This window comes from Lepidochelys kempii, chromosome 12 (assembly GCF_965140265.1).
Source record: "Lepidochelys kempii isolate rLepKem1 chromosome 12, rLepKem1.hap2, whole genome shotgun sequence".
NCBI lineage: Eukaryota > Metazoa > Chordata > Testudines > Cheloniidae > Lepidochelys > Lepidochelys kempii.
Genome location: NC_133267.1, coordinates 34,797,404 through 34,825,291, shown reverse-complemented (window position 1 = coordinate 34,825,291; position 27,888 = coordinate 34,797,404). Strand labels below are relative to the sequence as shown.

Genomic DNA, 27,888 nt, shown 5'->3' with positions numbered 1-27,888 from the left:
AAAGTAGCCCGTGATGCCTTTTAACTCATAATAACCTTTACTATGTTTCTCTCCTCCACCCCCATCTTTAGGGTGAAGAGTTAACCCTGCTCTGGTGCCATTTCGGATGTCCCAGTAAGAGCTCTCAGAAATGCCTATTGTCTCGGGAGGCAGCAACCAGGACTATAGTAATGTTAGCTTCGGTTCTTGTAGTTCCTTGAACCATCTCTTCCCTATCTCTGTTGACACCCCTTCTGTCAAAGGGGTCCACTATCAAAGGGCCAGCAGGATTTACCACCCTGATCAGCTCTGTACTGTTGATGTGAAGAGGGAGATCATAATAAATGTTGGAGGAATCAAATACCTACTGCCTTGGAGCACTTTAGACGAATTCCCACTGACCCGGCTAAGCAAGCTAAAGTTTTGCAGCAGCTACGATGAAATTATTCAGCTGTGTGATGATTATGATGAAGACACCCATGAGTTCTTCTTCGACCGGAATCCCAAAGCTTTTGGGATGATCGTCAGCTTTCTAGCAGCAGGGAAGCTGATGCTCTTCCAAGACATGTGTGCCTTGTCATTCCAGGAGGAGCTGAGATACTGGGGAATTGAGGAATCCAACCTGGAGAAATGCTGCTTCCGAAAACTGTTTCAAAAACTGCAGGAGCTGGCAGAGATGCACAAGGAGGAAGAGATGCAAATGAGCAAGGAGACCACATGTGTCCTGGTTGAGGAAACACAGTTTGGACAATTTATGAATAAACTCAGGGATATGGTCGAAAATCCCCAGTCAGGACTCCCAGGAAAAGTCTTTGCTTGTCTCTCCATCCTCTTTGTGGCCACCACAGCTATAAGCCTTTGTGTTAGCACAATGCCGGACTTAAGAGCCGAAGAAGACAGGGTAAGTAAGTCCCCTTTCAGCTGGTATTACAACCCCCTATAAACCTACTATAGTGTTACAAGAAACAAACCTGCCATTGTTAAACATGCATCACAAAAAGATATAAAACAATCCTCAGAGAAAATCCTCAGGAAACAATATCAAAATTTGCCTATGTATATTATTTATTATAAATAGAAATAACTCCTGAAACTGACTTTGTATCAGTTTCAAAGTCATATTCAGTCACAAAGAATTAAACAAAGTTTTGTAGTGCTTGCCAGCCAGAGATATAGAAAAGGCTTTCTGAATGGAATCAAAGAAGTAAGATCATACAGTTAGCAAATATGCATGCAATTAGCAAATACCGAGTATTCAACATTGTAACACAGCATTCCCCCCACCTTACCCACAGCTTAGGAAAGCGTTGTTAACAAAAGTTATTTTATTTGCTGCTAGCAGGAGTCTCACACTCCGTCATAGCAGAGTTTCATCTACCACATGCTTTATCCTACCATAGGATCCACTCTGGTTATCAGCAATATTTCAACCGGACTTAGTGAAAGAAATATTTTCCCCTGCATCTTTATTTTTAAAAATAGCAGGTTGTCTTCTGATGTGATAACTAGATCAACTCTGATGTAGTTATTATTTTAGGAGACTTGAAATAATTTTTCCAGAACAATATTGTGTTACATTTTGTGCAATGATAACACAGTATGATATACAAACAAACAACACCACAGAAGCGGAGTTTCAAAGTTTGCCTCCAAAATGGATGCACAAGTTTTGTGTCTGTAATACCCTGCATTTGGCACACACACAAATTGCAGAAACACTATTAAAGTGTTGCTGAAATTTTAACCCATTCAGTACATATAAACCCTCTCAAAACACTTCTCCAAAATAATTAAGGGCAAATAAAATCAAACTTATATCATATGTAGGAGAAACTTTCAATGTTTTAAAGATCAGTCATTCTAATAAGAAAAGAAATGGAGATAAGAATGTAATGTGATTTTAGGTATAATAACATCCAAACTACCACTGAATTCTTCCGCATGCTATTCCACAAATTGATTCTGAAAGTAACATGACACTTTTCAAAATACTGACACCAAGATTAAAGAAACAAGCCACATTCATTTTTCCCCACTGATGCCATAGATAAGTTTATCAGTTTATTGTGCATGGCTTAATTTAACCATTTTCACATTTATTGCACAATATGCTGTGTCATTTTATTGTCAAAGTAGTAATTCAGAAAGGCACAGAATGCAATCACATCAAAGATATGTCATGATATTTGATGTCTTTCAATAAGGCTAAGGATTGCACAGAAGACTGGGATTTAAAGAGATCATTTTCTGTTCTATATAACCTTGAATTTCTACTTACATTTATATAAAAAGTTTGAATCCCTTCAGTAATATCTCTGAGTATCTAAGAGCCTCCCAAAGCTATTGCATTTTGAAGTCAAAATTGTTAAGATGTTTCAGTGCCTTTTCCAAGACGCAGCTTAAACACAGAGCATGTTTTTATGGCTATAAGCAAAATGAACACAAAGACTTCTATGGGAAATATTGCTTCCTATTAACTTTGTTCCTAAAAAAGAGCATGATGCATATTTTATCTCAAATTTAAAACATAAAACAAGAGAACTCTTGTCTAACTATTTTTAAAGAAAAATAAAAAACACATAATTGGTGTATCAGATCTCAACGAGGTCTAATTTGCTGCATTTTTAAAAATTAACCCTATCTTTAGAAGGCAAGAATTTTGAGCAGAGGGGTACAAATGTAGCTGGTAGTAAGATGCAGCAGCCTCACTGCAGCCAGAGTGTTCTGTAAAATAGAGCTGTGTGAATGAGCATAGGTTTTTTCATATATAGTCAGGTTTTTAATGTCTAGACACTTTAAAAAGCTGGGATTAAGACATAAATAATATAGAATCATAGAATTCTATCCATTCAGAGATGCTGCAGTATTTGAGAAAGAGTCTGCAGGGGAAGTGGGAGTAATGGGGTGAAGTTGAGCAAAGGATAAAGTTAGGGCTGGTCTACACTGGGAACTTACATTGGTAGAACTATGTCTCTTAGGGATTTGAAATATCCACACCTTGAAAGATTTAGCTATACCAACATAATCCTCGGTGTAGACAGCGCTAGGTCAATGGAAGAATTCTTCTCATCAACCTAGCTACAGCCTCTCAGAGAGGTGGATTACCTACTCTGACGGGAGAACGTCTCCTGTCAGTGTAAATAGTGTCTACATTCAAGCACTATAGCATTTCCCGTCTCAATATCAGAATCTATTAGACTGTGTAATAGCATTCTAGGGACCACGTACAAAGTTATAATAATCCCATTGTTTGACTCAATTTAAACCAAGATTGGCAAAGCACTTGAGAATGTATGGTGGTGAACTGACCTGGCTTGTGGAGGGACAGACTACAGGATTTATTTAATAAGTATTTTCCTTCTGTCATTTCTATGAGGCTGTGAACTGACCCTATATGCCTAAAGCGCTGCAGCACCGAAGGTCTCCTTTCTGGGGGGCCTCAGAACAGTGTCTTATCTAGAGCTTGGCAAGTAACTCATAGCAAGTAATGTAGTCAAGAAATGTAGCTTCTTGGTTGTCGCTGTGACTCATCCACCCATAATCTACAATTTTCTTGAATGTATTTGTTATTCAAAAGTATTCCCCGCATGACTTCAAGTAAAGGGTGCCTAGCAGGGGGTATGTTCACCAGCAGCTTCAGATGAGCATTCAGAATGTGAAATTCTTGCTGCTCGGACTAGACACAAAGGTCATGTGATTTGCTTCTTTCCACTGACTACATGAGTGCAGCTCTTTGAATCAGGTTTCCGGTGTTAACCAGCAGCAACGTTCAGATCCAGATCTGAATTCAAAACAGTCCAAAGTTGAGGGCTGTTCAGTTCTGGGGTTTTGGCTTGGACCCACCTCTGACCAGAACTTTGCTGAAAGGTATTGTAAGGGTCAATTCCCCCATGTCAGGAAGGAGGGTGTATTGCTTCCAAGATAGCAATAAGAAAGATTTTACCTCTGTTGCCACATGTATCTCTCCGGGCTCCTTTCAGCATCCCAGCCACACTCCATAGTGTCAGAATTGGCTGCTCTCCAGTGCCTGAAGAAGGAAGAAAGCAAAAAGAGAAGGGGGAATAATACAAGGTGAGCTTGACTTCTGTCGGAGGGTTTGGCTGTCTCGGCACTGCATGCTCTGCAGTAACATTCCCTTCTCGCTCCAGCTAAGCATCCCAGAAACGGGCTGCCTGGGCAAGCAGAAGAAGAACAAACAGAACAACTTGCCACCAAAGGGAAAGCGAAAACTCGGGCTCTGCTGAGAGATGTGGCACTCAGCCAAGTAACAAGCATCTGCATCAGGGAAGCCCAGCTGCCATAGTAACAGGAGAGAGGAAAGGAAGGAAGGTGGCCATTTCTACAGAAATGTAGCAATAGGGAGGGGAGGACTTCAGGAAAGCAGACTTCGACTCCCTCAGGGAACGGATGGGTAGGATCCCCTGGGGGACTAACATGAAGGGGAAAGGAGTCCAGGAGAGCTGGCTGTATTTCAAGGAATCCCTGTTGAGGTTACAGGGACAAACCATCCTGATGAGTCGAAAGAATAGTAAATATGGCAGGCAACCAGCTTGGCTTAACGGTGAAATCCTAGCGGATCTTAAACATAAAAAAGAAGCTTACAAGAAGTGGAAGGTTGGACATATGACCAGGGAAGAGTATAAAAATATTGCTCGGGCATGTAGGAATGAAATCAGGAGGGCCAAATCGCACCTGGAGCTGCAGCTAGCAAGAGATGTCAAGAGTAACAAGAAGGGTTTCTTCAGGTATGTTGGCAACAAGAAGAAAGCCAAGGAAAGTGTGGGGCCCTTAATGAATGAGGGAGGCAACCTAGTGACAGAGGATGTGGAAAAAGCTAATGTACTCAATGCTTTTTTTGCCTCTGTCTTCACTAACAAGGTCAGCTCCCAGACTGCTGCGCTTGGCATCACAACATGGGGAATAGATGGCCAGCCCTCTGTGGAGAAAGAGGTGGTTAGGGACTATTTAGAAAACCTGGACGTGTTTTCTAAACTATTTAGAAAACAAGTCCATGGGGCCGGACAAGTTGCATCCGAGAGTGCTAAAGGAATTGGCGGCTGTGATTGCAGAGCCATTGGCCATTATCTTTGAAAACTCGTGGCGAACGGGGGAAGTCCCAGATGACTGGAAAAAGGCTAATGTAGTGCCAATCTTTAAAAAAAGGAAGGAGGAGGATCCTGGCAACTACAGGCCAGTCAGCCTCACCTCAGTCCCCGGAAAAATCATGGAGCAGGTCCTCAAAGAATCAATCCTGAAGCACTTGCATGAGAGGAAAGTGATCAGGAACAGTCAGCATGGATTCACCAGGGAAGGTCATGCCTGACTAATCTAATCGCCTTCTATGATGAGATTACTGGTTCTGTGGATGAAGGGAAAGCAGTGGATGTATTGTTTCTTGACTTTAGCAAAGTTTTTGACACGGTCTCCCACAGTATTCTTGTCAGCAAGTTAAGGAAGTATGGGCTGGATGAATGCACTATAAGGTGGGTAGAAAGCTGGCTAGATTGTCGGGCTCAACGGGTAGTGATCAATGGCTCCATGTCTAGTTGGCAGCCGGTGTCAAGTGGAGTGCCCCAGGGGTTGGTCCTGGGGCCGGTTTTGTTCAATATCTTCATAAATGATCTGGAGGATGGTGTGGATTGCACTCTCAGCAAATTTGTGGATGATACTAAACTGGGAGGAGTGGTAGATACGCTGGAGGGCAGGGATAGGATACAGAGGGACCTAGACAAATTGGAGGATTGGGCCAAAAGAAATCTGATGAGGTTCAATAAGGACAAGTGCAGGGTCCTGCACTTAGGACGGAAGAACCCAGTGCACAGCTACAGACTAGGGACCGAATGGCTAGGCAGCAGTTCTGCAGAAAAGGACCTAGGGGTGACAGTGGACGAGAAGCTGGATATGAGTCAGCAGTGTGCCCTTGTTGCCAAGAAGGCCAATGGCATTTTGGGATGTATAAGTAGGGGCATAGCGAGCAGATCGAGGTACGTGATCGTCCCCCTCTATTCGACATTGGTGAGGCCTCATCTGGAGTACTGTGTCCAGTTTTGGGCCCCACACTACAAGAAGGATGTGGATAAATTGGAGAGAATCCAGCGAAGGGCAACAAAAATGATTAGGGGTCTGGAACACATGAGTTATGAGGAGAGGCTGAGGGAACTGGGATTGTTTAGTCTGCAGAAGAGAAGAATGAGGGGGGATTTGATAGCTGCTTTCAACTACCTGAGAGGTGGTTCCAGAGAGGATGGTTCTAGACTATTCTCAGTGGTAGAAGAGGACAGGACAAGGAGTAATGGTCTCAAGTTGCAGTGGGGGAGGTTTAGGTTGGATATTAGGAAAAACTTTTTCACTAGGAGGGTGGTGAAACACCGGAATGCATTACCTAGGGAGGTGGTAGAATCTCCTTCCTTAGAAGTTTTTAAGGTCAGGCTTGACAAAGCCCTGGCTGGGATGATTTAATTGGGGATTGGTCCTGCTTTGAGCAGTGGGTTGGACTAGATGACCTCCTGAGGTCCCTTCCAACCCTGATATTCTATGATTCTATGACTGTCGTAAAGGCACAGATCCCACTTAAAGGCAAATGAGGAAGAGAAAATTAGGAGTCTGTGTTTCCTGTAATCCCCTTCTGAGGCATGGCCAAAATGAAGACCCTGATTCATTCTGTGTTAGGGCTTGCCCACAAGAACAATAAATGCCATGTAAATTCCCATGGGTATTTCAAGCAATACTTAGACCCCCAGTTATAAGCACCTTGGAAATATGAAAGACACAGAGAGAAGGACATACAATTTGTATATACTTTATGTAACCCACTGGTTAGTGTTATGAGTCCCCCAGTGTACCCAGACCACAAAGGATATGAGTCTGTTAGAGTCCCCCAGTACAGAGAACTGGATCTTTAGTTCAAGAAGTAGAGACACAAGCTTATTGCTCTAGACTCGAAGTTCCTGACTTAATCCATGGTTTATTTGGCAAGATGGTAGCTGTCACAATTGGTCTTAATTTATAATCAGAAGAAAGAGTATAAAATGGCCCAAGGACAAATTGGATCATTTGTGCAAACAGTTAATACAAGTGCATATGCAGTTATGGAAAAGGCACTCATAGGCATGCAAATATCTGTATTTTTATCTGCACTTTGATCATGCAGGCTTCTGGAAATTTGTCCCATAATGTCATCTATGAGTGTACAAAATGAAATAATCCCAACAGAGGTGCACAGATGTAGATGTGGCACTTCCTTACAAGAGTTGGGAAGAAAGAGAACTGTGCTGCAGATAAGTAGATGATGTAGAGCAGGCAGACACAAGCCATAAAATCCAGATTCAAAATTTCCCAAGTGAGCAGTGGCTGTTCAGATAAACGGGGTTAGCTCAATCCATTATAGACAAGTAAAGGTTTCTGCTCCAGGGTTATAATTCAAACACAAAGACCTGAGAGGCAGAAAAGTCACCATAATGGTCATTGCACAGTTTTCAGCAGGCTGTAGAGATAAAGAGTGTAGCTAATCCGAAGATAAAAGAGGTGACCAGAATGGAATCCAACCACTATAGAAGTGCTTGATTAGGGAAAGGATCTGCTTTGAACTGGACACCAGTGGAAGTTTCTTTTGAAGAGTCGGGGGAGATTTGGGATGACTAAGCAGAAAAGATGCAGCAAAGCCTTTTCCTCAGAAAAGAAAACTAAAGTTAACAAAAGCAGGCAACACAGCCCCCAAACATGGACTCCACCCTAGTCCTATGGTCCTGGATGTGGAGTCCAAGCTTTTTCAAGGTAGTCTGCCTTTTCCCAAGTTGTGCAGCATAAAGACCCCCAAACCAGAGGGCAAATAAAAAGAGCCTCTAAACCATTATTTGGTAAAATCTAATGATTTTGAAACCTATCAAGTATTTTGGGGCCCTGGTTTGTGATATTTGAATGCTGTATGAATCATACTGAAAATGTCCCTAGACTCTAGAGGAAACTACAGAGAAAAAAACATCTTGAGCAGTTGAAGTATTTTTACCACACAGGTGAAAAGACAATATATTGACCTTATTGGGAAGGGAAAGAGGAAAATCAAAGACCAACTATTTGCATTGTCAGGGTTAATAACTCCACTACTCAGTCTCTTGCCTATAAACGCACTGCACCTTCTTACACTGAAATAGCCCAGGCTACTCAGGCCAGTAGTACAGGTCCAATATTCAGGAGGAACAATTATTAGTTTGCCTTACACTAGTCCAGTCTTGGCTATTTCCCAACAGTATTACAGTAGTCCCTTGGCTTCTCACTCGACTCCAGTGGATCACACAGCTGTTATTAGCACCCAATCAGTTCAAATTCTGTATGCTATCACATGCATTCTATTTGGATAAATATGCTTTATAGGGGACCTTTTTTGTGTTTTTGAAGTTGCAGATACCTACAGTAGGACCAAATCATAGAATCATAGAATATCAGGGTTGGAAGGGACCCCAGAAGGTCATCTAGTCCAACCCCCTGCTTGAAGCAGGACCAATTCCCAGTTAAATCATCCCAGCCAGGGCTTTGCCAAGCCTGACCTTAAAAACCTCTAAGGAAGGAAATCCAGTTCACTTTACTCACACAAGTAGTCTGAGTAATTTCAACAGGAATAACTGTGTAATGGCTACCTCCTTTGGAGTGATAGGCATCTCCTCTTGCGTGTTAGACCTTTCCAAAAACAGAGGTCAACAGTAGCCAGCACAAACTTTAATTTTATGACAATAATGCCTCTGTGTAACAAACCCCTTAATCTTACACCCGTGAAATTCCTTCTCCATTATGATATATTGTTTTCGAAAGTTCTCAATCCATTGATTTCAGTGAAGTTAAGTCCAGATTTAGCCTGGTGTACCTGAGATCAGAATCCGGCCTTTCATTGCTAATGAGATTTTACAGTTCTATCTCAGGCATGCTAAAGATACTGCTTAGACTATGGATGGATTATGAAATTGTGCATGGAATGTTAACATCCTTTTTTAGCAGTATTATTTTAACTTACAGTGTTATCTCGAAGTCTCGATCATGTTTAGGGGTCCCATTGGTCTGTGCACTGCACAAACATATAATAAGAGACAGCCACTACCCTGAAGAACTGACAATCTAAGTAGACAAGAAATAGGAGGAGAAATGGTGGGGAGAAAGTGACTTGTCCCAGGTCTAACAGCAATCACATGAGCCCCACTCCAGGCCTCTATCCACTTGACTATGCTGCTTCTCATGTTTAAAAAGTGAGTTCCACTAAGCTTGCTCCTTGAAATACAATAATTCCTGCATAGCGACCTCCCATCCTTCATATTCTGGGCCCAGAAACAGAAGGGCCAACTTTCAGCTGGTGTAAGTCAGATTCATACCTTCAAGTCATCATCTTTCTTAGGTACTTATATGTCCCCCAATCATCATAGTGTCTGAGCACTGAAAACTTTTAACATATTTATTCTTATACTCTGCCAGCTATGGGCAGTGGTATCACAGTTCCATTGAACAGCTGCGGGACTCAGTGTTTCCGTGCATAAGTGACTTGCCCAAGTTTATGCAGCAAGTCTGTAGCAAAGCAGGTCTGTCAAGACTTTTACTCAGGACTCAAGATTATGAATTAGTTAATATAACATAATAAAGATCATGAATACAATAATATAGAAACACAATAATATAATAAAGATTATAAATTAATATAAAATAATAAAGTATTACTTTTCCATTTTAATATTTTGTTCCCAATAAAAGACAGTGTACTGTGTACATATGCAAACATAATATCTCGATTTATTTGCTAATGCCCATGTTACTACAAACCCAATATTAACACTATTATTATTTATTATGTATACTACTTGAGTGCATTGGAGCCCTGCTAAAGGACCTGAAGCCTGTACTAGTTTTAACAGTAGTTTTCAGATGTCTGGATTATTTTTTTTCAAGCTGAATTGGGTGGGAGATCGCTGTGTGACTAGAGTACACAATGTTTTTAACAGCTAGCGGTCCTGCAAATAGGTTATAGTCTTTCTTTCCACAGGCATCCAACCTTTTCATTTCACTGCATCCATAACAGGGAGTTTTCAAGTTCTCCCAGAGTGTCGTTTGATTTAACGGAGCGTAGTTTAATTATTCAAACAGCAGCAGCAATGCCAGCATGGTGACTCAGCGGCAGTGCAGTCAGATTCCTGCTGCTCCAAATCAGAAACAGAATCAGAATGGTGCATATGCTGAATCTCCAAATTCTGATTTTCCAGTCAAAAGGTCTCAGTTCTCTCCTGCATCTGAGCTCTGCTTAGCACACGGAGAAGGGGGGGAAAGGGCCTGGTTATGGCTCTCTGATTCTGCAATGGCCCAATCCAGGCATGAACTAGAGCAATTTAGGGGCTGCTATAATATATGTCATTGATGTATATTCCCTAATGGTCCTTACACCACTGAAGGGTTGGCAGAAGCAGGCCACAGTGCTGGTCCATCTCTTCCCACACACAACACACCTCCTTCCTCTGACATGTCCCCTATACACAGGTTGCTGGAACACCTGGTGCAGGAGCTGATTTTCCCAGCTTTACCCTACTGGAGAAGTTTCACTCCACCTGGGGAATACTTTGCTGTCAAGTTATGGTCAGAATCCAGCCCTTTGTGCTGTCTCAGAGGGGACGGGGCTGGATGGTGATGCTGAATCTGGCCCAAGAAGCAAGTTGCCTGGGGAAATGAGGTGGCAAGTTCCTATGGTTGCTTACGAGAGATACTTCTGAATCCTCTAAATACAGGCCTGAATAATTTCCATCTGAGTGGACCACAGTGCTGTGCAAATGAACCCTGCTAGGATAATGATCAATCTGTGCAAGCAGGCAGAAGGCAGGTTCTATTCTACTATAACTCGAATAGCCTACAGCAACAACGCTGTCTGCTCCCATCTGTCGGTGTCTTAGTGGACACTGACCTCAATCCATATAATTGCGTGTAAGGCTGAAGGGAGGAAATGGGCAGTAATAGGCCACATTTGAATCTGCCAAACAAAATCTGCATGTGCCAAGATAAGTTTAGCAGATGTTTGAGTTGTGACCTTGCTTCACCACACTGCAGTGCTGTGTTGATCTGTTGCCAGGGACCATATTCCAGCAGCCCATGTTAAAAGCACATGCTGCAAAGCAAAGCCAACCATTTTCTAATACACTCATCCAGGCAGACCCCCTTATGCTTCAGTATGAGTTTGAATTTGGGCTACTGTAAACAGTCAAACACAAACTCTTCTGGGTTCACTTACCACTGATTTTGTGCTATTTCAAAGCACATCTGGTTGGATTATGGTATTCTGCAGGATACTAATGAATCTTGTGCCTACCGCATTTCACAAAAAGCAAAGCCCTATAACTCTGACTGTGGAATACTAATAACCCTATTAACTGAGGAGGGACAGGTCTGATACCTACATCATCTGTGTGGGTTGTGTGAGTTCTGGGTTCAGTTCCTGACTTTGCCACTGACTTGCTGTGTGATGATGAGCAAGTCGTATCCCTGTCTGTAATACTGGAATAACAATATTTTGCACACTGGGTGTTCTGATTAATTCATTCTTTGTAAAGCACTCGAGGCTCCAGCACTTGAGGCTGGATTCTAAAATAACAATATTGTTAATCTTCTTTGTAGGTCACAGTTTCAAAGCCTTGATTAAGCTATTTGTATACATTCGGCTAATGCAGGATTTGAATCTCCAATATATGGCTTGGAAATAGGGTCACCGAGGACTATATTCTAGCAGCTCATGTTAAGAGCACATGCTCTTTCAACCGGAATGTCCAGTCAAAAAGGAAACCTCGTTGCTCTCTCCACCATCCTCTGTGAGGGGGAGGAAAGGGGACAGGGGCAGGACCTCAGGGGAAGAGGCAGAACAGGGGGCGGGGGGAGGTTCTGGCTCTCAGTGTCTGGTTTTCACAAATGAGAAAGTTGGCCACCCTACTTGAAAAATATTATTTTCTGTAATGGTGGACAGGCTGTTGAAATAATCCACACACCAACATATGCTACCAAAATACTCTACAAGTAATAGTATATCCTGGCCCATGTGATATCTGAAAATATACACCTGGTCAGGTGTTCATTGCTTAAACCACCTAAAGCCACTGTCCTCAACATGAGCAAGGCTGATGAGACAAAACAAGGAGGGAGGCAGGATAAATAATAGAGATTTGCTCTTCTTGTACTTCAGAAAATCAGAAATTTGTCTTGTTTATTTTGTCTTGCAAGTGGCTCATTTCACCCCACTTCATTCAGCATGAAAACTATTAGTGATTACCAGGATCTCTTCTGTAAATCTGCCTCTGGTTTGAGGCACTTCACTCAGTTGGAGTCCATTATCAATATTCATTTCTACCCTGGCGCGGTATGGTCTTCTTAAGTTAGCTGACATGGTGGTGCACTCTATGTCGTTTGAACAGACAAGATGAATTGTAACTACAGTTGCAGTAAAACCACTCACGAGAGGAGCAAAGTTTTCCTATAGCAATTGAACTCTACATGCTATTCCCTCACAGAAAAACCTGATTGCACCAATTAAGTTTTCATAAGGCGTGAACACAATTAAAAGGCAGAATATCACACCACAGATGCAACACAAACCTCTCCAAGCTCGTTACTAAAAAGAAGAGCAGTGTTCAAAATTAGATCAGTGTATGTCACACTAAAGAGGTCATGTGTCCGAAGGCTGGACCAGCATGGAATAGTAAGAGAAGAGAACTTGTGCAAGTGAATATAAAAATACTGTCAGCAACCCTTCTAACTAATTAAAGCCTCAGTAAAGAATCAAAGAAACATAGACAAAGAGATCATCATAGGACTTTAGAGACCATGAGGAGTTCTTAGCGCGTCTCCTCCAACTTCAAGTGTCCAAGACTAAGTAATATAGTAATAGATTGTCATACACTTTGCCGGTCCTTCTCTTGTATAACATCATGCAGCTCTTTCCCTATGGTGGAAGGTCATAACAAAATTGAAGAAGTCTTCAATCAAGTTTTATAGACATGGGAAAAATTCAGCCACTTATGTAATATACCTGGATGTTCAGAAAGGCTTTGACCAGGTCCCTCACCAAAGGCTCTTTTGCAAACTAAGCTGTCATGGGAAAGAGGGAAGTTCCTCTCATGGATCTGTAACTGGTTAAAAGGAAGGAACAAAAGGGTAGGATTGGATAGTCAGTTTTCACAATAGCGAGAGGTGAATAGCGGAGTCTCCCAAGGCTCTGTACTGGGACCTGTGCTGTACAACATATTCATAAATGATCTGGAAAAGGGAATGAACAGTGAGGTGGCAAAATTTGCAGATGAAACAAAATTACTCAGTGGAGTTAAGTCCAAAGCTGACTGCGAAGAGCTACAAAAGTAATCTCACTAAACTGGGTGACAAAATGGCAGATGGAATTTGATGTTCATAAGTGCAAAGTTGTGCACACTGGAAAAATAATCCCAACTACACATCCATAATTATGGGATCTAAATTAGCTGTTACTACTCAAGAAAGAGATTTTACAGTCATCATGGATTGTTCTCTGAAAACATCTGCTCAATGTGTAGTAGCAGTTAAAAAAGTTAACAAAATGTTAGGAACCATGAGGAAAAGAACAGATAAAACAGAAAATATCATAATGCCGCTGTATAAATCCATGGTACACCCACACCATGAATACTGCATGCAGTTCTGGCTGCCCCATCTCAAAAAAGATATATTGGAAAGGGTGCAGATAAGGGCAACAAAATGATTAGGGGTACAGAAATACTTCCATACAAGCAGAGATTAAAAAGACTGGAAATGGTCAGCTTAGAAAAGAGACGACTAAAGGGGATATGATAAAAGTCTATAAAATCATGAATGGTGTGGAGAAAGTGAATAAGGAAGTATTACCCCTTTACATAACAGAAGAAACAAGGGTCACCCAATGAAATTAATGGGCAGCAAGTTTAAAACAAACAAAAGGAAGTACTTCTTCACACAACTCATAATCAACCTGTAGAACTCATTGCCAGGGGATGCTGTGAAGGACAAAAGTATAACTGGGTTCAGAAAAAGAATTAGATAAGTTCATGGAAGATAGGTCCATCAATGGTCATTAGCCAAGATGGTCAGGGATGCAACCATACTCACAGTGTCTCTAAACCTCCATCTGCCAGAATCTGGGACTCGGACAACAGGGGATGGCTCACCTGTTTTGTTCATTCCCTTTCAAGAATCTGGCACTGGTGACTGTCAGACGACAGAATACTGGGCTAGATGGACCACTGGGTTGACCCAGTATGGCCATTCTTGTGTTCTTAAGAAAAGTTCTGAATAAAAATGTAGGCCGATGGATAAAACCACGAGCCTGGAAAGAAAAATACTGCTCTCAACAGCAGCAGAGTTTCAGTGTCTTTTCTCAGGCCACTCAACTACTCAGAACAGGGAGCCCCAATTGCTAAAGACCTTTCCAGTTTCTCAACAGTTTCTCCAACACCACTTTCTCCTCACCTTCCTAGCCCCACCCCGAACACCCAGGTGAAAGGCAAAGGTCTGGGTTAACCCCTTAGGTACTGGGCTTGTGAAACATCTTTCTACCTTATCACAAAACAAAGAAATTGATGGCCATGATAAATAACGTAACAAGTGACATCCTCTTTAACATAAAGAAACTTTGCAAGGAATGACTATTTCATGTGGAATTAGGAAGCTGCTCCTCCATACATTACATGCACACACACACTGCTGCACAAATTCTTGTCATACTGGTCAGACCAATGGTCAATTTAGTCCAGTAGCCCATCGTCAACCAGGCGAGTACCTGATGCTTCAGAGGAATGTGTAAGAAGCCCTGCAGTGAGCAGTTATGGAATAACCTGCCCATAGAAAAAAAATTCTTCCTAGTCCCCATTAGTTAGAGTTTGGTTTATGTTCTGAAGCAGGAGAGTTTATAACTCTTCCAAAACTCCTGTTTATTATTTTAGTATTTTCTGTTATAACTCTCTCTCCTTATCTATGGGAATGTTCATTAATTGTACATATTGGAAGTATATTTTTTAACTTTCTTTCAACAGTGCCCTACAAAGCACTGGAGAAACTAGGAATTTATCATCATTTCCCTTGTCCCGTGCTACCAGACAACTGACATTTTACTTAATCTACACTACAGGAGACTTATATCTGCGCACATGTTATCATTTCATAGTGCAGGACCATTGGGATGTGCCATTTTCCATGCTCTCTGGGTAACAATCATAAGCAGAATATGAGATGCTTTGAGAAAGTCACTGGGAGGAGCTGAAATTGGCTTTGATACTTAATTCCTATTTTTTTCCTCTGACATTTGCTACTTTAGAGTTTTGATGTTAGTCTTGTTCTAATGAGAAGCTCAGGAATAGGACTGTCATCTACTGAACCCTAGAAAGATTGATGGTAGGGAGGAATATTATATCAAAAACATAATATATATAGGCTAATATATAAAAATAGTCCTAATATATAAAACACACATATGGAGTCCCTGGGTGAAATTATTTTCCCACTGAAGTCAATGGGAGTGTTTTTATTGACTTCAATAGGACCAGGGTTTCATCCTGTGTTTCTAGATAGCCAACTAGACAGATTTTATTTTCAGGAAGCATATAATGTGTATGTATTTTAATATTTTTTGAGCATTTGCTTAGAGGTTGGGGTTTTTTTGCAGATATACTATATAAATTGGCTGAATAAGTAAACAATAAATCTTTTATTTCAATAGACTGTTTGAAGCAGGGAAAGGTGTGCTTTCAACACTGTGATGGAGAGTGTGGAATTATTATTTTATATTATTTGTCTTTTTTTTTGTTCTACTCAAGAGAAAGTTTTATGTCCGATAAGTCTCAGATAAGTCGTGGCAGAAATAAAAAAAGCAGAGTAAGATTTCCTAGTATGTGCAAGTAGAAGGTTATTTCTCACTGAAATTGGTAATAGTGCGTTTGGGAAGATGATCATTCAGCTTTCAAAGGAAGAAAGCAGACGTAAGTTATCTACCTCTGGATGGCTGGGGGTGGGGCTGGGGAAGAGAGAAGAGGGTAACAAAAGGTGTGGGGTGAAATAAACTAATCAGTTCTGAAGAAATTGTACCTGAAAATTTCACCAGGAGACAGCTTAGACCGTTTTGTTTTATGGCTAAAATTCTTGGCAAAAAGACTTCTTTTCCTGTGGTTTCCTGGTAGAGGAGACTCATGAAGGCTGAGGGGCCTGACAGAGAGATGTGGAATCTCAAAACAAGCACCCTGCTGGAAGGCTTTATTGTATCTTAGGTAATATTCCTCCATTTGGCACACAAGCCCAAATGTACAAAGCTAAATGAAGTAGCTGATGTACTTGTAATTCAGCCCAGATACCAAAAATTTTAAATCACGCCTGAAAATAATGAATAATTCACAAGTCATTAGAGTGACCACAGGCAGACAAAGTACAGGCTGTGCTGAAAGAATAATTTCCATCTTGGAGAAAGAGAACTCTGCATACTGTGACTGCTGATTATAAGCAATTACATCAAGCTAAGTCAGCAAACTCTCCATACATAATGCGCAGCCCATTGAAGTCCATGGCACTGACTTCAATGAGGCTAAAATCTGATCCCCTATGAATAAAACAAAGGATGCAGATTCCTCATTATCTTTTGAGGTGCTTGCTTTCAAGCCTAAATCTTGAAGCTAGAGATAAAACCCAAACTGCTTATTCTAGAGCCAAGCATCAGGACACCTCCTTTAAGGGCAATCTCAGAGCAGGCAGCTCAGGGGAGGAAAGTTCTGTGATCTTATTCTCACTAAGTTTCCTCCAAACTCAAACCACATTGTTAGGGAAAAAGGTTTCCCCTCCTGTCTAGGGTTAGGAGGGTAGCCTTCCCTGGACTTCTGTATTAGCCAAACAAAACACAGAGTTGTGGCTCTTGGATAAAGTGAGGCACTTTAATGCTAGCAAGTACGACAGCTGAAGGGCTCACCAATTCCTTCACAGAGGAAAATGGCAAAGCCCCGAACAAAGAACAGAGATGAGCTTTTATAGCCTGGTTCAACATACATTGTGATATCTCTTCCAGTTCAAACCGGTTAACCCAGTCTGTTTGAAGTTCTGGGGTAGGTATGAACATGGAGGCTTATCTGTATAAGGAATTCTTTCCCCAAAACGGGGAGTACAGGTTACACACAATTCACATTCTTTCTACCCATAACTTTAGAGACAAAACAGATAAGCATAGAAAAAAGACAGAAGCCTAGCTTTACATGATTATAGGGTTGTCTTCTGGTTTTTTTCTTTAGCAACATGGTGAGCTCTTAAGCTTGGAATCACTGTCCCACTCTGGCCAGACTGTGTCTTGAAGTCACAGGTTCACATGCTACACCTCCCCTGAGAGTGCTCTGGGATTGGGCTCCGTTCCTCCTCTTTCTCACTGGCCCACAAAAGAATCATGGCCACTGTGCTACCCATTAGACAGGTACAGCTCATGATCCTCTCTGTAGATGGTCCTCCTACCTCTCCATGATCTTTTAGGGGTGTTACCAAGGAGCTATGTTTGAGCACAGAGCATGCAATTGTAGCTGGCCCTTGTGCAGCAGGTGCAAAGGAAAATAAGATTCTTTGGACTTTCTCCATGCCTTTCTGCACCCACAAAATGGCAGCCACAATCTAGCCCTGAGCAGCAGATATTTCAGTCTCATTTTCAAGCCTCTTAACAACATTAGCTGAAATTATTGCTCCCTAGCATCCCCTTGCTACTCCCCTGGGCCCGTAATTACAGCCTCCCTGGCAATCTAATTAGTGTAATCCCAGCATGAAATTTCAACTGATGATGACAACAGTATTTTACTAACCCATTACTCCTGTTCTCATATAGAAAACCATCCTGGATTTATGGGGAAATAATAGAATTCTTATCCCCCCCAAGGACTGCACGGCTAATGCATTTGAGATGCCTTCATTTTGAATATCTATTCAGTAACAAAAAATGTATGGGCCCTGCTTCAAAACCCATTGCTGACTTGACTGGGATTTGGATCAGGCCTATAATGCATCAAAGCATGTGTTCCTTAACAGTTATAGCATCCTGCTGTGGAAATATTATGCAGTTGCCTGTGTCTTTTGAGTCTTTGTCACAATGGTGGTTTTCCAGAGGTTTATTCACAATATTTAAATGAACATTTCAGTTTTAGTCAAACATCAAGAGCAGGTTTCATATTAATTTACTATCCCAAGATGTAGGATTTTAATGTGTTAATCTATTGGACAGGTGGACCATATTTTAAGGCAAGAGCAAATGATGGGTACTATGGAGCATTCGGGAGAGAGAGAGAGCAATATGGACTCAGATCCTCAAAGATATTTAGGCACCTAACTCCAATGGAAATATCTTTGAGGATCTAAGTCATGCTGATTATTATCGAGTTTAGTGTCAATTTGCTATGGCCCAGTGAATTCTTCTAATTACATAGACACTGGGGGACCTGAAGGTAATGGAACTAAGCTGATTTACACCAGCTGAGGTCTGACGCACTGTGACCACTGGATGGTTTTCTGATCATCTGGACTTTGCCAGAAGACCCAGTGTTTGACTCTCTTATCACTGAGGTGAAGTGCTCAATGTAGTTTCTCATGTACGTGACATTTTCTAAAGTTTATCCAATTCCTAAGTGACTGAGGGGATGGGGGAGGCAAGTTGTATTTGACTCTTGCCTTCAGGTTGAACAAATAACATTTTTAGGCTCAGCCAGGGACAAGGGAAATAGTGAATCCATCACAGCCCTTGGCAGTTGACGTTTGCAAAACTGTCTTGATGTAGCGGCTCAGAAGATAGCACTGGTATCATGTGATGTCATAAATATAAAGGGAAGGGGTAAACCCCTTTAAAATCCCTCCTGGCCAGAGGAAAACTCCTCTCACCTGTAAAGGGTTAAGAAGCTAAAGGTAACCTCGCTGGCACCTGACCAAAATGACCAATGAGGAGACAAGATACTTTCAAAAGCTGGGAGGAGGGAGAGAAACAAAGGGTCTGTCTATATGCTGCTTTTGTTGGGGATAGAACAGGAATGGAGTCTTAGAACTTTTAGTAAGTAATCTAGCTAGGTATGCGTTAGCTTATGATTTCTTTAAATGGCTGAGAAAAGAATTGTGCTGAATAGAATAACTATTTCTGTCTGTGTATCTTTTTTGTAACTTAAGGTTTTGCCTAGAGAGATTCTCTATGTTTTGAATCTAATTACCCTGTAAGGTATCTACCATCCTGATTTTACAGAGGGGATTTCCTTACTTCTATTTACTCCTATTTCTATTAAAAGTCTTCTTGTAAGAAAACTGAATGCTTTTTCATTGTTCTCAGATCCAAGGGTTTGGGTCTGTGGTCACCTACGCAAATTGGTGAGGCTTTTTACCAAACCTTGTCCAGGAAGTGGGGTGCAAGGTTTTGGGAAGCATTTGGGGGGAAAGATGTTTCCAAACAGCTCTTCCCCAGTAGCCAGTATTTGTTTGGTGGTGGTAGCGGCCAATCCAAGGACAAAGGGTGGAATATTTTGTATCTTGGGGAAGTTTTGATCTAAGCTGGTAAAGATAAGTTTAGGAGGTTTTCATGCAGGTCCCCACATCTGTACCCTAGCGTTCAGAGTGGGGGAGGAACCTTGACATGGTGGCAGAGTGGTGGGATTAATCTGAAATCATTTTGAGATCCAGTTGAGATTTTTTGAACTAGAAATACAGATTTTAAAAAGGAAATTTTTTTGCCTTTGGAAAGGAAGTCCAGAAAGCAGCTGAAACTGAAAGCAGCTTGTTTTTTCTCTGCTTTGTGGCCAAGCAGAGACAAAAGGAGATTATCTTTGTGAATTGCAGGTTTTCTTTGCCTGGAGGCAGGGAACTTAACTCCTGCAGGGAAATTCACAGTCTTCCAACCCAGAGGTTTTTTTTCCCCTAAAAGTAAACAAGGGGGGGGGGGGGAGTGTTCTACCGATTTGCCTGGAGACAAAAGTGGCAGGGTTTTTTTTTTTTTTTTTAGGATTTTGATTTTTTACAAGGAGCACAAGTTTGAAAAGGAATTTTTTTTTCCTTTAGGCTGCTGGTAAGCAGGTTTCCAAGTAGTTGGAGGTTTTTTGCTTTGATTTGGGCCCAGAGCAGAGACAAGGGAATTGTCTTTTTCTGTAGGCTGACAAGTGAGCTGTAGCTCACGAAAGCTCATGCTCAAATAAATTGGTTAGTCTCTAAGGTGCCACAAGTACTCCTTTTCTTTTTGCAAATACAGACTAACACGGCTGTTACTCTGAAACCTATCAGAGAATAGGTATTCTATTCCAGCACAGCAAAATTTTACAGCCAAGTTTTGTTTGTTTATTTCTAAACCTCGGGTGTAAAGTTAGTTAAAAACAGAGAGGTTAGAATGACAAAATCCACGGCTCGACAAAAGCTGGAATTAGCCAGATTTCAGGCTGAGGAAAAACAAAGGGAACATGAAAGACAGATAGAACTCATGCGGCTGAAGAAGGAGGAGAGGGAAAAAGAGAGGAAGCATGCACTGGAGATGGAGAAGGTAAAGGCTCAGCAGAATATACCAACAAACCCTAGCAATCCTTCTCCAGGTACCACTCCTCATCCCAGAAAGTTCCCCACCTACAAGGCAGGTGATGATACTGAGGCCTTCCTAGAAAACTTCGAAAGGGCCTGCCTTGGGTACAACATCTCTACTGACCAATACATGGTAGAGCTGAGGCCGCAGCTCAGTGGACCCTTAGCTGAGGTGGCAGCTGAAATGCCTAAAGAACACATGAACAAGTATGAACTGTTTAAATCCAAGGCGAGAGTCAGAATGGGGACAACACCCGAGCATTCTCGTCGGAGGTTCAGAGCCCTAAGGTGGAAACCAGACATGTCATTTACCCAACAGGCCTACCACATTGTGAAACATTGGGATGCCTGGATATCAGGAGCAAGTGTTGAATCTCCAGTAAATTTGCCCTTCCTAATGCAAATGGAACAATTCTTAGAGGGGGTTCCTGAGGAAATAGAAAGATACATCCTAGATGGGAAGCCCAAAACTGTAATCGAGGCAGGAGAGATTGGAGCCAGATGGGTGGAGATGGCAGAGAAGAAGAAAACTGGTCGCAGTTGGAGCGGAGACCAGAAGGGACAACCCCAAACCACACCCTATTACCGGGGGCTGCCCAAGGCCCCACCTACCTCCCAAAGAACCCTCCAGACACCTTATCGTCCCACCACCCCATTCTCCAGCAACCCACCTCGCCCCAGTGACCTGTCAGCTGGACGATGTTTTAAATGTAACGAGCTGGGGCATGTAAAGGCCAACTGCCCCAAGAACCCCAACAGGTTACAGTTCATTGCACCGGAATCACACCAGAGGTCCGCAGGCCCAGATACCTCCCAGATACCCTTGGAGCGGAGGGAAACTGTGAGTGTGGGCGGGAAGAAGGTCATCGCGTGGAGGGACACCGGAGCACAAGTGTCAGCTATCCATGCTTCCTTAGTGGACCCCAATTTAATCAACCCAGAGATCCAAGTGGCGATTCAACCCTCCAAGTCCAACGCTTTCAATTTGCATACAGCCAAGTTGCCTGTCCAGTACAAGGGCTGGTCAGGAACGTGGACTTTTGCAGTCTATGATGATTATTCCATCCCCATGCTGTTGGGGGAGGACTTGGCCAATCATGTGAAGCAGGCCAAGAGGGTGGGAACGGTCATCCGCAGCCAGGCTAAAGAAGCCGTGAGGCCTAGCTCTGTTCCGGAAACTTCTATCAGGACCCGGTCAGAGGTGATGGACCCGGACCCCAGGCCAATGTCTGCAACAGCAGTAGTGGATCCAGTCCCAGAGATCCAGACGGAACCAGTCCCAGAACCGGAACCAGCCAAACAACCAACACCAGACCCATTGCCAGCACTGAATCCAGTACTTGCAACCTCAACACCAGAGGGCCCCACCGAACCTGAACTGGCAGCAGCCGATAATCCTACACAAGAGGCTCATCCGGAGCCTGAATCCCAACACAGTGCACCGGCGGAGAGCGGTTCACCGTCAACAGAAACAGCTCCATCCCCTACATCGCTTCCAGAGGGACCAAGCATAGGTCCACAATCCCATGAGGAACTGATGTCTCCAACATCAAGGGAACAGTTTCAGACCGAACAGGAAGCAGATGAAAGCCTCCAGAGAGCTTGGACGGCGGCATGGAGCAACCCACCGCCTCTCAGCTCTTCTAATCGATCTAGGTTTGTTGTAGAAAGAGGACTTTTATACAAGGAAACTCTTTCTGGTGGACACCAGGAAGACTGGCATCCTCAGAGACAGTTGGTAGTTCCAACTAAATACCAGGCCAAGCTCTTGAGCTTAGCCCATGATCACCCTAGTGGCCATGCTGGGGTGAACAGGACCAAAGACCGTTTGGGGGGGGTCATTCCACTGGGAGGGAATGGGCAAGGATGTTTCTACCTATATCCGGTCTTGTGAGGTGTGCCAAAGAGTGGGAAAACCCCAAGACCAGGTCAAAGCCCTTCTCCAGCCACTCCCCATCATTGAAGTTCCATTTCAGCAAGTAGCTGTGGATATTCTGGGTCCTTTTCCAAAAAAGACAGCCAGAGGAAAGCAGTACATACTGACTTTCATGGATTTTGCCACCCGATGGCCGGAAGCAGTAGCTCTAAGCAACACCAGGGCTAAAAGTGTGTGCCAGGCACTAGCAGACATTTTTGCTAGGGTAGGTTGGCCCTCCTACATCCTCACAGATGCAGGGACTAATTTACTGGCAGGAACTATGGAAAACCTTTGGGAAGCTCATGGGGTAAATCACTTGGTTGCCACTCCTTACCACCATCAAACAAATGGCATGGTGGAGAAGTTTAATGGGACTTTGGGGGTCATGATACGTAAATTCGTAAATGAGCACTCCAATGATTGGGACCTAGTGTTGCAGCAGTTGCTCTTTGCCTACAGAGCTGTACCACACCCCAGTTTAGGGTTTTCCCCATTTGAACTTGTATATGGCAGTGAGGTTAAGGGGCCATTGCAGTTGGTGAAGCAGCAATGGGAGGGATTTACACCTTCTCCAGGAACTAACATTCTGGACTTTGTAACCAACCTACAAAACACCCTCCAAACCTCTTTAGCCCTTGCTGAAGAAAACTTACAGGATGCTCAAAAAGAGCAAAAAGCCTGGTATGATAAACATGCCAGACAGCGTTCCTTCAAAGTAGGAGACCAGGTCATGGTCTTAAAGGCGTTCCAGGCCCATAAAATGGAAGCATCGTGGGAAGGGCCATTCACGGTCCATGAGCGCCTGGGAGCTGTTAATTATCTCATAGCATTCCCCACCTCCAACCAAAAGCCTAAGGTGTACCATATTAATTCTCTAAAGCCCTTTTATTCCAGAGAATTAAAGGTTTGTCAGTTTACAGCCCAGGGAGGAGACGATGCTGAGTGGCCTGAAGGTGTCTACTACGAAGGGAAAAGGTGAACCTCTCCATTACCCTTGGGCGTATGCAGCGACAGCAGATCAAGGAGCTGTGCACTAGGTACGCGCCAACGTTCTCAGCCACCCCAGGACTGACTGAACGGGCATACCACTCCATTGACACAGGTAATGCTCACCCAATTAGAGTCCAACCTTACCGGGTGTCTCCTCAAGCTAAAACTGCTATAGAACGGGAGATCCAGGATATGTTACAGATGGGTGTAATCCGCCCCTCTGGAAGTGCATGGGCATCTCCAGTGGTTTTAGTTCCCAAACCAGATGGGGAAATACATTTTTGCGTGGACTACCGTAAGCTAAATGCTGTAACTCGCCCAGGCAACTATCCAATGCCATGCACAGATGAACTATTAGAGAAACTGGGATGGGCCAGTTTCATCTGGTAGAGATGACATCATCTAAGTCATCTCTACCTTGGACTTAACCAAGGGGTATTGGCAGGTACCGCTAGATGAATCTGCCAAGGAAAGGTCAGCCTTCACCACACATCTCGGGCTGTATGAATTTAATGTACTCCCTTTCGGGCTCCGAAATGCACCCGCCACCTTCCAAAGACTTGTAGATCGTCTCCTAGTGGGATTAGGAGAATATGCAGTCGCCTACCTTGATGCTGTGGCCATATTTTCAGATTCCTGGGCAAACCACCTGGAACATCTACAAAAAGTCCTTGAGCGCATAAGGAAGGCAGGACTAACTGTTAAGGCTAAGAAGTGTCAAATAGGCCTAAACAGAGTGACTTACCTTGGACACCAGGTGGGTCAAGGAACTATCAGCCCCCTACAGGCCAAAGTGGATGCTATCCAAAAGTGGCCTGTCCCAAAGTCAAAGAAACAGGTTCAATCCTTCTTAGGTTTGGCCGGTTATTACAGACGATTTGTACCACAATACAGCCAAATCGCCGCCCCACTGACCTAACCAAACAGACCTAACCAAACAAACAACCAAATGCTGTTCAGTGGACCAAAAAATGTCAGAAGGCCTTTAACAAGCTTAAAGCGACACCCATGTCTGACCCTGTACTAAGGGCCCCAGACTTTGACAAACCGTTCCTAGTAACCACAGATGCGTCCGAGCGTGGTGTGGGAGCAGTTTTAATGCAGAAAGGACCTGATCAAGAATTCCACCCTGCAGTGTTTCTCAGCAAAAAACTGTGAGAGGGAAAGCAACTGGTCAGTCACTGAAAAAGAATGTTACGCCATTGTCTAGGCTCTGGAAAAGCTACGCCCATATGTTTGGGGACGGCGTTTCCACCTGCAAACCGACCATGCTGCACTGAAGTGGCTTTACACTGTCAAAGAAACTAACAAAAAACTTCTTTGGTGGAGTTTAGCTCTCCAAGATTTTGATTTCGACATCCAACACATCTCAGGAGCTTCTAACAAAGTGGCTAATGCACTCTCCCGTGAAAGTTTCCCAGAATCAACTGGTTAAAATCGTCCTTGAGATGTGGAAAATATTGTTAGTCTTTATGTACGTGGTAGTATATTTAGAGATGCATGTGTCTTATTACCTCTGTTTTTCCTAGAGCTCCAGGAAGAAATCCCAGCCAGTGTTTCACCCTAGCTGAGATTTGGGGGGCATGTCATAAATATAAAGGGAAGGGTAAACCCCTTTAAAATCCCTCCTGGCCAGAGGAAAACTCCTCTCACCTGTAAAGGGTTAAGAAGCTAAAGGTAACCTCGCTGGCACCTGACCAAAATGACCAATGAGGAGACAAGATACTTTCAAACGCTGGGAGGAGGGAGAGAAACAAAGGGTCTGTGGGTCTGTCTTTATGCTGCCTTTGCCGGGGATAGACCAGGAATGGAGTCTTAGAACTTTTAGTAAGTAATCTAGCTAGGTACGTGTTAGATTATGATTTCTTTAAATGGCTGAGAAAAGAATTGTGCTGAATAGAATAACTATTTCTGTCTGTGTATCTTTTTTGTAACTTAAGGTTTTCCCAGGGGGATTCTCTATGTTTTGAATCTAATTTCCCTGTAAGGTATCTACCATCCTGATTTTACAGAGGGGATTTCCTTACTTCTATTTACTCCTATTTCTATTAAAAGTCTTCTTGTAAGAAAACTGAATGCTTTTTCATTGTTCTCAGATCCAAGGGTTTGGGTCTGTGGTCACCTACGCAAATTGGTGAGGCTTTTTACCAAACCTTGTCCAGGAAGTGGGGTGCAAGGTTTTGGGAAGTATTTGGGGGGAAAGACGTTTCCAAACAGCTCTTCCCCAGTAACCAGTATTTGTTTGGTGGTGGTAGCGGCCAATCCAAGGACAAAGGGTGGAATATTTTGTACCTTGGGGAAGTTTTGACCTAAGCTGGTCAAGATAAGCTTAGGAGGTTTTCATGCAGGTCCTCACATCTGTACCCTAGCGTTCAGAGTGGGGGAAGAACCTTGACATGTGACCTCAACCCTAGAACAGAAATCTCCATTGGTACGTTGCACCTGCTGGATGAGTGTTTTTTAAAATTTAATCTTCCTTTTGATTTGAATGTTATAGCATACTTGCAGATACTGGAAGAAAAGATGTGGTTCGTACTAGGGCTCAACTAGGGGCAAGGTCTAAATGGCCTAGTAAGTCTTCTACATCTCTGAACTATTTCCCTTCATTACATCAAATTACCTAGTATCTGTGCAGTCACCACAGATTGAATAGTACTTTACACACAGAGCAGAAAGAGAACCAGAACATCCATAAAATAATCCCTCACTTAGGGTTAAATTTACTTCTGTTCAGACTTATGCACCATTTAAGTCTCAATTAATTTCTATTTTCAGGGCTTAAGTGGGATTTAAATAGTCCATATGCCTTGTGCTGGGCCTTTGCACAAAGATAAATTTAATCCATTCAGACTCATAAGAATAATACAATTAAAACAACACCAGTTCACTTGAATAGCTTTTTAACAGAATGTAACATGGCTGCTATAGAAGTAGCTATTTGCTGCGTTTGTTTCCCCCCAATAACAGTACACCCATGAAGATGCACATTTCTTCTTCTTTAATGATTTCTGATGTCAGTTCAGAGATTGCTCATTTATTTGACCTTCTGTTTGTTTTGCGCCAGGGTGAATGTTCTCAGAAGTGCTATTACATCTTTGTCATCGAGACCATCTGCGTGGCTTGGTTCTCGCTGGAGCTCTGCCTCCGATTCATTCAGGCGAAGAGCAAGTGTCACTTCTTCAGAGGCCCCCTAAATATAATTGATTTCTTGGCTATTTCACCCTATTATGTTTCCCTCATAGTGGTAGATGACGAGCCAAGTGAGGAGGCTGAGAGGCCGAGCAGCAACTCATATTTGGAGAAGATTGGACTGGTGCTACGAGTCTTACGTGCCTTGAAGATCTTGTATGTAATGCGCCTTGCCAGGCACTCCTTAGGCCTGCAGACTTTGGGGCTCACGGTTCGAAGGTGCACCCGAGAATTTGGCCTGCTTTTGCTCTTCTTGTGTGTAGCTGTCACCCTGTTTTCTCCCCTGGTCTACTTGGCTGAGAATGAATCTGGGAAGGTCCTTGAATTTACAAGCATTCCTGCCTCATACTGGTGGGCTATCATCTCAATGACCACTGTGGGATATGGAGATATGGTACCAAGAAGTGTCCCAGGCCAGATGGTGGCTCTGAGTAGCATCCTCAGTGGGATTCTAATTATGGCTTTCCCAGCAACCTCGATATTCCACACTTTCTCCCATTCCTATTCAGAGTTGAGACAACAACATGAAAGATTACAGTCCCAGCTAAACAGGATAAAAAGCACCAATCACTCCGATGAAACTGATACCTTCAATGAGACAGACAGTTTGACTTCAGAGGCGCCAATGTCGCCGATTAAGTACATTTACAGAGGAAACTAAGGCTTGCTGCAAAATGTCTTTAAGTACACGAATAAAGCAAAGCAACAACATGTGACTTACCATGTGCAATGCAATTGCTGAAATGGGTATAATAAATTGACCAAGCCAAATGGAGTCTGACAATACATCACTATGGACTTAGTCTTACATCACTTTGACTAAGGAAGTCAAAGGTCAGGGGTTATTCAACAACAGATATTTATTAAGCACTACCATTCTCTTCTTATTGATAAAACTAATGATAAAGTCCAACTTTGTCTATATCATAAAAAATATCCAGCTGAATCCCTAACACTGAATGAGTAGCAAGCAGAATTTTGCTGGCCTAAATAACAATTGTTCTTTTGTTTGCCTTTGAGTTTCCAGTGTTCTTTGCAATTAACACCTGGAGCCAAGCATTAGAATGGATTCTTGTAGGGCTACGCATCATTGCCCTTTTTACAATGCTCATCAATTGGTATATAAAAGAGTCCTTGATATCAATACATATCTATATCCAAAGGCACCAACAAGCTAAAATAAAAGTTTTTAAAGCTCGTTCTGCAGTTACATGATCTATCTATAAGTAAAGAATTGCACTGCTACTGTAAATGAT

The 27,888-nt window shown here is 42.7% G+C and overlaps 1 protein-coding gene and 1 long non-coding RNA gene across 2 annotated transcripts in view; one reads left to right on the top strand and one right to left on the bottom strand.

Moving 5' to 3' along the window:
* Positions 1-27,888, bottom strand: part of LOC140896372 (uncharacterized) — a 109,062-nt gene that overhangs the window by 23,335 nt on the left and 57,839 nt on the right. The window contains exon 4 of the long non-coding RNA XR_012154534.1: positions 3,923-4,006. This is a non-coding gene — a long non-coding RNA (uncharacterized lncRNA). The remainder of the gene's footprint in view (positions 1-3,922; positions 4,007-27,888) is intronic.
* KCNG4 (potassium voltage-gated channel modifier subfamily G member 4) lies at positions 131-27,888 on the top strand. The gene is made up of 2 exons (XM_073308076.1): positions 131-880; positions 26,508-27,888. Exons 1-2 carry the CDS (start codon positions 131-133, stop codon positions 27,291-27,293), a joined length of 1,536 nt encoding a protein of 511 aa, XP_073164177.1. The 3' UTR covers positions 27,294-27,888.

What these genes read in the sequence shown, in the direction of transcription:
- KCNG4 (XM_073308076.1), top strand. Translation starts at nt 131, where the DNA reads ATGCCTATTGTCTCGGGAGGCAGCAACCAGGACTATAGTAATGTTAGC. An exon ending in TAAGAGCCGAAGAAGACAGG is followed by an intron (nt 881 to 26,507) that starts GTAAGTAAGTCC and finishes GTTTTGCGCCAG; the next exon opens with GGTGAATGTTCTCAGAAGTG.